The sequence below is a fragment of the Artemia franciscana genome, chromosome 20 (genome assembly GCF_032884065.1).
Source record: "Artemia franciscana chromosome 20, ASM3288406v1, whole genome shotgun sequence".
NCBI classification, from domain to species: Eukaryota; Metazoa; Arthropoda; class Branchiopoda; order Anostraca; family Artemiidae; genus Artemia; species Artemia franciscana.
The window spans coordinates 23,893,615-23,906,961 of record NC_088882.1 but is presented as its reverse complement, the minus strand read 5'-3'; the positions used below and the strand labels follow the sequence as shown (position 1 = coordinate 23,906,961).

The following is a 13,347-nucleotide window of genomic DNA, read 5'->3' as shown; positions in this document are numbered from 1 at the left end:
ATTTAGTATAGATAAATCACATTTTCTTCTGTGTCTTGGAACGTGTACTGTACGTTAAGAACCAGAATCTACCCTTAATCTACTTACTTGGCTAGTTGAATCGACACTGATCAGGTTTAGGGTGCCATTTTCATCAGTTAAACTCATTATTTCCTTCTTAAGTTGCTGAGGCATAACTGGCAATGGTGGGGGAGTGGGGGGTCTTTTTTGAACATCAACAGCTTGATTGGCTGTAAATCTAATCTCGTGGCTGATTTGATTTGGGCCGAGGTCAAGCAACGCGTCAGGTGTTGACAAAGTATCTCTCTCATTAAAATCGAATTCAATATCCATCTTCAATAAAGTTGGAAGTTGTGGAGCGGGAGACAGTCCAAAATTATTAGTTGGCGAGACGAAAGAGTAGGAATTTCCAAGAAGGTTGTTTCCTTCCAAGCTGCCTAAAGAAGATCTTCTTTGAGCAGTAGAGTCCATAGGAGATGAGGGGAACTCTATTTTCACACCTATAAATCAAATATAAACAGTGAAAAAATATGTTTCTCAAAACACACACGACTAAAACAGTTCTCATAAGGCTTAGTTGCCAGTTATAGAAAAGATGAACAAAGACACAAAAAGCCGAAAATATTCCAATACAAGTACAAAAACCCATGATTTCTTCAAAACATCTTAAAACTCCACCTTCCTTTCAGCGTTCTTACTCATAAGAGGTCGTAATTACAGTAGAGCTTCAAAATAGTTAATGTTTCATCCCTTCCTCTCGCTCAGAAAAAAAGGGATAAAAATATGGATTACCGCAAAATGTAATATTCATCAATTCTAGTAGGACCAAAAATGAGTTTCCCAGCCCAAACAGACTCCTCAATCAGCTGTCAATATCCTTCATGAAATCTATAACATGTATATTTGACAGAATTTCAAAATGCACGACCTATAAGTGTTTGGGGTCTTTTTTGAAAGAGTGTATGTAAGAAACGTTCCAGAAACATGTAAAGCATAAATGCGTATTTCAGAGGAATCAAATAAATTCTAATCATAGTAGTTTATATTCCCTTGGCTTAATTCCTCTTGTATTCTAAACTTGGATACTGTTGTAAAACTTACTTCAAACTTTTATTGGGGCATACAAAATAGCTACAGAGTTGCTCACTTTCCACTCAAGTTACTTCGGGCGAAACTTTTTGTTCAATTATTCTGTAGGAATTCTATGCAACATTGATAAAAGGGTTTATTTGACTTAAAGCAAACTTCTTCAAAATAAGCGCAGAATGGAAAATTCTGTAATTTATACTGTGTCTGAAAGATGTTTCAAGGAAAGTAAAAAATAGATGAAAAGTTTCATTCAGCAAATATCCTCCATATTTAACAAATATGTGTGGTAAGCGGTAGAGGCAAGTCAAAACGTAGAGGCAGTTAACTACTTTAACTGAAAACAAAAAATATCCGCTAATTTTCCTCGTCTGATTTTTTTTTTTTTTTTTTTTTTGGTGGAGGAGGTATTTATAATTTTTTTATATTTAACTTTTGGAGTATATAATGGTACTGAGCACAAAAAGTTTTTTAAAATGGGATCAAATCTACAATTTCATACAAAGTAATACCTTAGAAAAAAGATATAAAAACACCTTAGCCTCGAACGGATTTTCTTCCAAAAATTCGTTCCTGCATATTTCTCAATTTTGTCTCTTAAAATCCTTGCTTGATTCTTGAAAACCTGACAGGCATATCAGCAATTAAACTTAACTAACGAACGCATTCAAGTTGCCTTTTAATGTACAACTCTTTATGTGAAAATTAAATCCAGTGTATAAGGAAATTTCAAATCGGGAGAAGACTGAAAGAAACTTAAATCTATTTCAAATAGAGTGATTGCCCTAGACTGAACGCACTAGCGCATACTTCACAAAAGGGGTTTGGTATCCACCAAAACCGACATTCGATGGTTTTTGAAATGCTGAATACAAATCTAAAGCTACTACTGCAATAAACCAATCTGATATCCAAACATAATAAATATAGATTTCGCAAACGTGGACATGTCACGCGTTTTAGAAACCAGAGTTCTGCATTGACTTTCAAACTGAATGATTGGAGAACCTGGAGTTGGGTGATTGACCTTTTACGACCAGGAAGACATAAAAAATTTCGGGCCGCCATAAACAGTTTCTAACAATAAAATTAATGCTAAGAATAAAAAAAAGGAAAAAAAAGGTAATAAGGAATCAGTTTAGGACACAAACTACATATGGCTAGAATGAACTTCCTCTGCTACAATTTTTTTTTTTTTACTTTACGTGTACCTTTAACTAGAGTGAAGATTCCATAATAAAAACATTATAGGTCACGGTTTTTAAGATTTTGTATAGCCAATAATATTCAGAAATCAAAGAGGTTTAAATAATGTTGCATACAGATCATTTATCCATTAATAATAAATATTAAATCCCATCCGAAGACAATAAACTGGTAGTCGGAACCTTAATGCTCCTAATCTTGGCGATTAGATACTCATCATGCATACTGGTGTCTATCCATAACAGAGACAGCACTGCCTAATAAGAGAATGAATCTCTTAATGAAATTTTTGGGTAAAACCTCTTCAATATCATTTTCATTACAATCCAAGGGTTTTTCATTAATATGTTGCAAAATGAGTCGGCATCCAACAAGCTGAAGCCACAAAAGTTTCCGATTCACATTTTCATCATGACAGCAAAAACTCAACAAAGCGACAAGCGTTCCACGCTTTAATTGTTCATGTCCCGCAAATTATTTAAAATATGACCTGTCAAAAGTGGCCTTGAGTAAGGGCCAACATTGAATTCAAGCCAATTTTAAATCCAGCGTAAAAACGAGTTTGAACGAGGGAATTGTCTTTTGTTCTGCCAAGAAAATGAATACTTAGCATCATATGTGCAAGTTCTTCGAGGATTGGTAATCTTCCGGCAATTTTAAGAGGATATTCCTCGTATTCTCCCTCTCTACAGATTTGATTAGCTTCCTATCCAAAGACATCTTTCAAAATATATTTCAAAGACTTTAGACAACAACCAGGAACAAAATTAAACACAGAGCGATAAAATTTATTATACTACTGCTGATAATAACAACTCACTGCAGCACCAAGCCGCCTGGAGCCAACAAAGCTACGCATGCTTTTCCTCCATCCCAATCTATTCAAAGACTCCCTCTTTACACCCTCTCAAAAAGCTCGTCATAGAACCGTCTAAGAAGTTCTGTCCTAACCGTCTTAGTCGAGGGGTTAGCGCGCTGGGCTTGAAATCCTTTGTCTGTGAGGACGAGGGTTCAAGTCCTGGTGTCAATAGCGACGAAGACCCCACTGCCTTTCCATCATAAACAACGGTGTATAAGTAGATAAAAAGGAAAAATTTTTCTATAAGACTGTAAATGAATATTTTGACCCTATATCCATGGGCCATCCTCAGCAAAACAAATGAAAAGAATATAAAATAAATTCACATCAAAATACGATCATTAAGACTAAAATCTTGTTACAACAGGCCTAGCATCATTACTTCAGGCAAGTTAAATCAGGACTGGCACATCAAGTAAGGTGAAAGAAGGCAATGCGTTCAAAGGAAATAAACAGTTAAAAACAAGCTTTCAACCCTAACCTAGTCTTTTTGGTAGCTAGTTTAGAAGGTCTATCCGTAACAGTTTGAGTGGTATTGTTTACTGATTTTGTAATATAATTTGTTAAATCGTTTTAATTAAATTTGTGTCTAAGGCATTTAGTGAGTATTCCTCTAAACCCCTATTCAAAGAAATATTATCAAATAATCTGAGTTTAATTTTAATTGTCTCATTTTTCTAAAAAAAAAAAAAAATTCATTTTTCTTTCTCACTTTCTTAAATTTGGAAACGGGTATCATATTGTCTTCATTAATAACACTATTAGCCGTAGGCTGGAAAGAAACTTCCATAAAATCAAGGGCCTTTTACCATGTGAGGCTCCCGCCAGGCCCTCAAATATAATCTATCTTCCATATATTCCAAAAGCAACTACAAATTTAAAAGAAATGTCTGCACACAAAATAACCTGTATGTAGTATTTACTAATAATTTTAGAACAACTTCCTAAACTGTGGTAAAGATAAAATACCAGTTAATTGCCATAGAGGGGTTTATCAAATACAATGTAACTGTGGCGATACCCATCAGAATTTAGAAAAACGAACAATCAAACGAATATTACATTGGTTGGTTGGTTTATTTACTGATTACGTAGTGAGGGCTATTGCAATACCATTTTTATTATATACTTTTTGTAAGCGAATTGCATATGTTTATCAGGTCACTTACAGGATTTTTATTTCAATACAACTAAACTCTCTATTGGAATGGCTATTATCAGAAAAACAAGATTATATCTTCAAAATACTTGTCGCATGTGTTGTACGACACGCAACACCCGCAGTGCCAAACGCTGAGCTGTATCTAGCATAAAATCAAATCTTGATATGAACAATTTGTTTTAAACATTCATTTTTCCGAAAATGATATCCTAAGCTCAAAATAAACATGAACAATTCATTCTCAAATATTTATTTTCACAAAATGAAATACTATAACCAAAAAAATAATTTGTATGTATGAGGTGCGACAGGCAAAATCCATAATAGCCAACGCTGATCCATAAAATTAAGTGTGTATAGATGCTTCGTCAAAAAGTAAGTCCCGACCAGTCGAAATTAGGGCAATTTAGGGCAGTCAAGTAGGGCAAAATTGAGCAGAAACAAAATCTGAATTTTAAATAAAATGTCCTAATTACTTTGAAGTCAAGTAAGACCAAACTGGGAGTAAACAGAGGCTCCATTTCATTAAAATTTCTTTGACCCTAAACAAACTGTAATCCAAGGTATAAAATTCGTCCAAAGTCACCATACATGAGTACATTCATATAGGGAAAGATTGGGCAGAAACAAAAGCTGCATTTTGAATAAATTTTGTCTGCTTCTATCTACTTTCAAATAAACAGAAATAACTTTTGGTTTATTCAGTCTTTTCTTTTTCTAGCTTTCTCAGTGTGGAGTATGTAGGTTCAAACCATGATAGTGGTACAAAAAAAAGATTCGAAATTATTCCGTCCCATATAGCAGCTTCTATCTGTCAACTCTTCAGTCATTTACACATATTCCTCCGGGATGGTGCTCCGTAGAAGCAAAACGTGTCTATGATAATTATAAGAAATATTAAAAAAAATATTATAATAGATAATATATAATTTTATAGATTATAATAAAGTATTATATTTTATTATATTATTATGACAGAAAATTAGAGCACTTCAGGATTAAATATGGAGGAAGCTTAACACAGGCTGCAATGCAATGTTATGTAGTTCAACACTTTTATGAACTATTTTTCAAACAAAGTCAAATAACCTACTTATTTAGCACTTATTAATAACAAGCAGCGAATGTTGGGTGGGGTTTTATAGGATTTGATGTCGTCTCTTCAGACATCCAAGGCTTTGGCAATTAAAACTAATGGAAATTTGCAATACATACTTGGCCTTAAAATCTACCTTATGCCAAAAAACAGTTTTACTTTCCCCATGCCTCAAGCCCGTGTTTATGTATTTTTAGATTCGAATCCCTTTTTATACTTTGATACCTTTTATTTTTTTAGAAATCTAAAAATAAAGAATTATATCGACTATGAAGTAGATGGAAAATATAGGTATCATCAAAAAGCACTTTTTAAGAAAAAGTAATGTATAAACTAGCACTTCGTTAAGATTTAACGCCAAGATGGCCAAATGCATCTCTCGGGCAAGAATTTGTTTTCTTTTTACTCCTATTATTAATAATGCTTTTAACACGCAATTAAAAACCAGTCAAAATAAACGTGTTATTTCAAGCCAGTAAGATTATCAATAAAAAGGAGCTGTTAAAGTAGAACAACTCCCACAATTTGATTTTTTTTTTTTTTTCATTTTTGACTCAAGTAAATCGTTTCGTCAATGGGCGTTTCTGTTTCTTTCATAAATTTGTGCAAGAACAAAGACATGATAATTATATACAGAAACAGTTTTTTTTGGGGGAGGGGGAGATCAATTAAGAACAAATATGTAAAAAATTCAAAATCTGCATAAAAGAAGAAGAAAGAGAAGAAACAAATTTGTGAGGCTGGACAGCATGGCTTCATGGTATACATAACATGAAATTATTTCACAAATAATTTCTTAGACCACAATGCATTCATATCTATTGCTAAATAGGTCAAAATAGGAAAAAACATGTGCATTTAGGGCAATTGTTTTAAATCTTCCTGTATTGTTCCATTAGTCTTCAAGAGAAACCTCCCGACATCTTTGAATCTCCACGATCAAGCTTTTTTTTTTTTTTTTTTTTTTTTTTTTTTTTTTTTTTTCTGTTGGGATGCACGACCAGAATAATAGCGTTAAAGAATTAAAATTAATTATCAAATTAAGAGCTTAGATATTTATTTCTATAAAAAAATAAGATTAAAATAATTAATACTAAAAATACAATAATAATAATAAATTTATAATTAAATGTAACTCAAACTTCTTATTGTCTAACTGAAAATTTTTTTCCTTTATTATATATTTTCATATTATTTTCATCAGAAATCATCTCGGGTAGTCTAGGGGCTAGAAATGCTGAAATATCTTCTAAGACCCATTTTATGACACTTCATTTTTGAGCTCTTTACCACCCACTAAATACTACAGGATGATCAAAAATCATTTTTGGCGTTAAATTGTTAGACAAAACATTCAGACATCAAATAAAACTACGGATTTAAGATTAAAGCAAAGAACGAAAAGTCTTGAAATTAAGAGAAGAAAGATAAACCAATAAAAAAAAATAAAATAAAAAGATAAAAATAAAAAGTAAAGAAAAGTCTTTAGATCTACTATTTTCTTTTCATACTACGCAAGTTGCATTTCTTTGTCATGAAAAAAAAATTAATGAAAAAGATAAAAATAAAAAGTAAAGAAAAGTCTTTAGATCTACTATTTCCTTTTCATACTATGCAAGTTGCATTTCTTACGCAAGAAAAAAAAATTCTAAAAAAAAAACACACACACACACAAAAAGGCACAAATCAAAATATTTTTGAAACAGAAAACACAACCGAGTTTTTGTCTCCTTTTTTTTGGATGTCTCTGTTTTAGGTATGAAACCCAGAGTTATCGGTAATATGATAAAGCCCAATGAAGGTGTAATGTCAATGACAAAAGGTGAAAAATTAAGATGATTTTCTTTGCTGATGCTAAATTCACAATTAATTTCCCCCCATTTTATCATAATCTTTTTCATTGTTTATATTGGGGATGGTGGCTCGAAAAGAAACTTTTTGGCCATAAGGAAGGATCGTTTGACACCCATAACATCTATTTTTGGCTTCAGCGGGTATGACAAAAGTTCCAAAGCTGCCAGTAGCAGAATTCGACAGAATTCCATAAGCTGCCGACACTTTAGCAGCACAATATGTGTTTTGACAGTTATCTTCGAGCAAAAAGTATTATTATATGTAAACATGGTATTTTCAGTCAAAATCTGCCAATAAATTTGGAAACTGCCAAGTAGCATTGCTACATTGCTATTTTCTATTTTCTACTGTAGCCATTTTCGTCCATTTACTGTTTTTGTCAGTTTTACTTCTCTTTCTGACTAAAAACCGGAATAAAAATGATTTCAATTCAATGATGAATAAGATCATGCATGTACGCGTAATCTGCTTTTTTCGCTGGAGGGGGGGGGGGGGTAAAGTGAAAATTATGTTAATCGAGATGGAAAAAAGGGAGAAAAAGAATCTGAACCAATTACGTGAAATTACGGAATAGAGAGTAAGACTCCACTAGAATACCCCTGAACTGAATTTCCTGAAGAGGAAAAAAAGAAAACTACTAACCTGCAGGGCTATTCTCTTCTTTAACAGCAGAAGGTGTATAGGGCATTGGCGATAAGGTTGGCATTTCAGCAATTGCTTGAATTGAACCTCTCCTGGAATGGGTTGGGCTTTGATATAATCCACCAATAGAATCAATTCTACCTGGTGAGCCTTCTTTAACTTCAATGCTGATAGGTTTACTGATCTGATCCCAAAATGGCTTTAGGCGTTCAATTAATTGTGGCTTAGCTCCAGAAACAGGTAAATTTCTTTTCTTTAGTTCAGCCTTAAGATCGCTCACTGCAAAAAAAAAGCCTTTAAAGCCTCACTGCAAAAACTTTCACAGTGTTCGATCATTTTTATCTAAAATGCGATTTATTTGATTTTTAAGAAGTAAATTTCTCCAATACAACGGATCTACTTTATTTCATGGAGCCTTTTCTTAGTCAGACACAAAATCATAGTCAAAACAATAGCGTAGGATTAGTAAAGAGAGGCTTCATATACCCATTTTAGTAGAATATTGGGTACCTTAGACAGTGCTAAGCCCAAGCTAATGCATAGATTTTATCTAAATAATTACATAGCCCTGAGGTCCGGGTCCTATCTACCGCCCCTTCTAATATGAATCCTTTTTTGACTTCACTATGAACCCTTCTTTAAATTTCGACTCGTGATTGTTCATGTTTCGTTTAGGGAAAGGCCGAAAGTGATCAGATGATTGCCTTAAATAAAAACATGGTGGGTATTTTGCACACAAGATTTTATTTCCATCAAACCTGAGAAAAGAGCATTTGAAGTCACTAGTTACAAATTTGGGGCTAAAGTTACGATCATACCACATACTTGACGCTCTCCCCTGGGAAAGGACTCCAAACTATTCCCAAAGACAGTGACCTAAAGAAAGGGCTTTATATGTGGATTCTAAAAGAACAGTAGTCATGTTTGTTAAAATTGTTAAAAATAATTGTCGAATTGATTGTTAAGATTATTAGAATTGTAATCCTAGTCTGATTTTGTTCTATATATTCGCAGGGGTTCCTTCCTTAGGCCACCTTTTTCTGAAAGATTAAATAAAAAAACAGGTTTTTTTTAACTGCAAGTAAGGAGCGACACTAAAACTTAAAACAAACAGAAATTATCCCGTATATAGAAGGGGTTGTCCCCTCCTTAACGCCCGCTCTTTACGCTTAAGTCTAACTCTTTCTCACAACTCTACTTTTTTTAAACAATCAAAAACTTTAGCGTAAAGAGCGAGGCGTTGAGGAGGGAAAACAAACAATAAACAACAATAAAATAAGCAATAAAACAATTAAACAATACAACAAAGAATAAACAAATAATAAACAAACAAAAACAAACAACAAAACAGGCATCCGTAATCCGTCTTCTGGCAAAAAAATACAAAATTCCATATTTTTGTAGATAGGAGCTTGAAACTTCTACGGTACGGTTTTCTGATACGCTGAATCTGATGGTGTCGTTTTTGTTAAGATTCTATGACTTTTAGGGGGTGTTTCCCTCTATTTTCTAAAATAAGGCAAATTTTTTCAGGCTCGTAACTTTTGATGGGTAAGAGTAAACTTGATGAAACTTGTATATTTAAAATGAGCATAAAAATACGATTCTTTTGATGTCGCTATTGAATCAAAATTCCATTTTCTAGAGTGTCGGTTACTATTGAGCCGGGTCGCTCCTTGCTCAAAATCAGAAGTTGCTCCTTGATCAAAGGTTCGTTACGCCGAAATGTTTGATTCATAAGCATGGATGTACAAAGTATAGATAATACATTATTCGACAAGAGTTTTAGGTGATCAGATGACTGTCTAAAACCAAAACAGGAAAAATTTTGTCCAAAAACGAATTTGTGGGTAATATAATTGTAGTCAGTGCCCTGGTTTTCACCGAAACATCTTCACCAAACTTGGTATATAATGTTTTTAAGTCACTAATTCTAAGTATGAGGTTAAAATCCAAAATAAGATAATTTAATATTTAACAATTTTGACAGCACTTTAAGAAGCCTCGGCTATCAAAATTCAAAGCAATTCATTGAGTTCTAAAATATATTAGTTTCATTACAAAGAATAAAAGTTAAAGTGCTACCCCCTCAAAGCCCTCTTAAAGGCGAAGTGCCATTTAGGCAGGGACGATAACGAAATGATAAAAAAAAAAGTATCAAAGTACTAATCGACTTTCCAGGTAAAGATACTTCAAAAGGTAATAACGCGGGTGACGTTTACTTTATCTTTACTATTTCTAAAACAATTATTTTTGACGGTATTTCTTCCTTTTAAGTTTTTTCCTTTCAAATATATAGAAATATCATTTGGCTTATAAAGAAATAAATATTAGCCATTTTTCCAATATAAATGCTCTCTTTTGTTGCTCTATTATTTTGCAAATATCATTGAGAGGATTTACTTGATACTGGTTGGTTTGTAACAATAATATATATGTCACCGTGAATGTCCGATATTGTTAAATGTCGACATTCACCGGTGAATGTCAGAAATACCTTTTTTCTCCTTGGATTTAATCAGCGTAGTCAGCGTTATATTTTGTTTGTCTACTGTTTATGTCTTTTTTAAGAAATTTTTTATTTTTATTAAAAGCTATACATTCACATCCAACTGACCAAAGTGGTTTCTAAAATCCATTGGTTCTTGTAAAAAAAATCCCTTGGTAAAGGATAATTCGGGAAAAGGGTAAAGTACGATGCTTTTGGTCGGACTTTGTGTCCACAGGGAATTTTTTTCTTGAAAACACACTTTTTGATACAGCAAGAACCGTGGAAAGATAATTTACCCAGGGGTCACCTGGCACAGCGGCTATCTGATTCTTAAATCTTCATTGCAAATGACCAATTCAATTTCTAAACTTTCTAATACTATATTTGGTTCTTGGATTAATTGGTATTGAAAGACATGAGCTCTTCTATTTATTAGATGGTTCTAAAGCACAGCTGGGTTTTTTCACATCAAAGTTGGTCCAAATGACATATTCGAGAATGAAATTTGAGATGTCGGATTAGACATGTTTTTTTGTGAGGTGGGGGGGGGGAGAGGGATTTGGTACCTTTCCCTGCAACCACTCTAAATACCTAACCTTATTATATATATATGGCTTTTGGCTGATGTAAAGGTACCTCATAGAAAATGACGATTTATATTTACAAATATTGAGGATAACTTTTGGAAATATAATAAATGTAATGAAAAAATACCTTTAAAGTCCTCCCATTTCATTGGTTTATCGTTGTTTGTAGAACTTGAGTTACTATTACTTGTTGAATGTACGCTAGCTGGTGATGATAGAGACTGATTTTGCTTCGGCGTACGGCTGCCACCTTCTGACTGACCAACACTTCTCGCTGGAGATGTGGCTGGGACTGCCATCTGTAATATATCACAAAATAATAATTTTCGGCCTTCTTAGTGCTTGAAAAATTAACGAATAAAAATAATAACCAAAATGAAACTAAATAATTACTATGAAGGAGTTCAGGAGCATATTCAGGCATTCTTTGAGCTATAGGTATTTTTCAAAAGAAATTAAAACAAAATGAGTTTCTTGCATGACCATAAAAAAAAAGAAAGAAAAAGTTGAAATAGAAAAAAAAAACAATATAAAATACACTTTGGATAACCGTCACCTTTCTAAGAATCAAACTGTTAAAAACAACAGCAAAGCTAGTTTATTTCAAAGTTCGTGTACACTTAAGAGATACTTCGTAACGACATTAAGAAGACGAAAAAATCTGGAGGAGAGCCCAGTTGTTGAAATTTAAATTATTCAAAACAGTTGAATTCTGCACTTCCTTAAGGAATAAGACGCGACATTTCACCCTTCTTGAAAATGAATCCTTACCCTGGTTTCTTAGTTATCCCAAATGTGTCTATAGAAGGTATGGAAATGTAAATATACATGGGTATATACATAAATGGGTATATACACAATACGGCTATATAGAACTGCCTAAGTTGGTAACGCCCAGCAAATCACAAGTCTTCAGCTCTGAAAATAATCCCGATGTTTTCATGCAGGTCTCTAGAGACCGAGGGATTACTAGTAACTTATATAATTTGTTACCTATTTTATATCACTATGTTTTTTTTTTGTCTCTTTTAATAAATTCTCTTTTTCAATATGAAATGGATACGTGAAAATTTAAGCCGAAACAGTATTTATCATTTTAAGTCAGTAGGTACTATATGGGTCGGAGATCGATTTGAAAATTTTAGGAACAGGTCTTTTCAAGGGGACACCAAATTCTGTTGCAGAAAAAAAGGGACAAAATATGATTCCTCCGGTCCTTACAAAAGAGTAGAAGATAAAATTTAAAAAAAATTATTTAACGCCTGTTGATTGAGTATTTCTTCAGTTAGAATGAGTATAATATAATTAGACAATATTAAAATTAACATGACTCAAAAAAGAAAACTAAAAAACTAAACTAAATACAACTAAAAAAATATACATTTATTTTTTTCCTAAAATACCCTTAGCATTGGTTATTCACAGTTTATTGTACCACTTTTGCAAATAAAATCATCATTTATATATATATATATACATATATATATATATATATATATATATATATATATATATATATATATATATATACATATATATATATATATATATATATATATATATATATATATATATATATATATATATATATATATATATCTGTATTATTATTATTATTATTTGTGTACATCAAAAAAATTCAACTGGGAGAGCACGAGAGGAGGCATAAACATGGAACACCTGGACTTTCAAGGATAGTACCCAATTTTTACTTCAGAAGAGGTCCTCCAAGCCAATCTAGGGAGAGACAACCAATTTTAATTACTGATTGACAGTAGGTGACAGAACTCCGGATGCGTACAGAGAACTATTATTCTCGGCCATGTGTGGGCGACGAGGAAGCTTCAATGAATGACAAGGTTTAGAGCCGTTGTAACTTTCGAATGAACAAAGGAATGGTTCATGTGTGGGCGCGTGTCTTCTAGAAAAATAACTCCCAAACGATCCAGCAATAGTTGCACTGCACAATCAAAAGGACGATTCTTTAAACATTCGCTCGCGACAATATATTAAGTATGGGCAAAAATTGTAACGGACCAAGGCTTTTCTTCTTATTCTTCATAAGATGGGAATATACCAAGGCCTTCTATCACATGTTTATTTTCTCTCTCTCTCTCTCTCTCTCTCTCTCTCTCTCTCTCTCTCTCTCTCTCTCTCTCTCTCTCTCTCTCTCTCTCTCTCTCTCTCTCTCTCTCTCTCTCTCTCTCTCTCTCTCTCTCTCGCTGTCTCTTGAGAGAGACTTGGCTATTAATCTACAATCAGTTTAGCAATTGCTTTAATACATCCTCGTATTTTCTGGATAGAGGCAGATGAAGCAAAAAACACACCTACATGTAAAATGTAAGAAATTTCAGGTAAAAGTTT

The 13,347-nt window shown here is 33.0% G+C and overlaps 1 protein-coding gene across 4 annotated transcripts in view; it reads right to left on the bottom strand.

Annotated features, from left to right (window-relative positions):
- The window catches only part of LOC136039933 (myocardin-related transcription factor A-like), a 146,588-nt gene that overhangs the window by 13,578 nt on the left and 119,663 nt on the right, over positions 1 to 13,347 (bottom strand). For all 4 annotated transcript variants that reach the window (XM_065723929.1, XM_065723927.1, XM_065723928.1 and 1 more), the window contains 3 exons: positions 11,111 to 11,282; positions 7,906 to 8,184; positions 88 to 500 (listed from right to left, as the gene is read on the bottom strand). In XM_065723929.1, the coding sequence (XP_065580001.1) occupies positions 88 to 500; positions 7,906 to 8,184; positions 11,111 to 11,282 (864 nt within the window). The remainder of the gene's footprint in view (positions 1 to 87; positions 501 to 7,905; positions 8,185 to 11,110; positions 11,283 to 13,347) is intronic.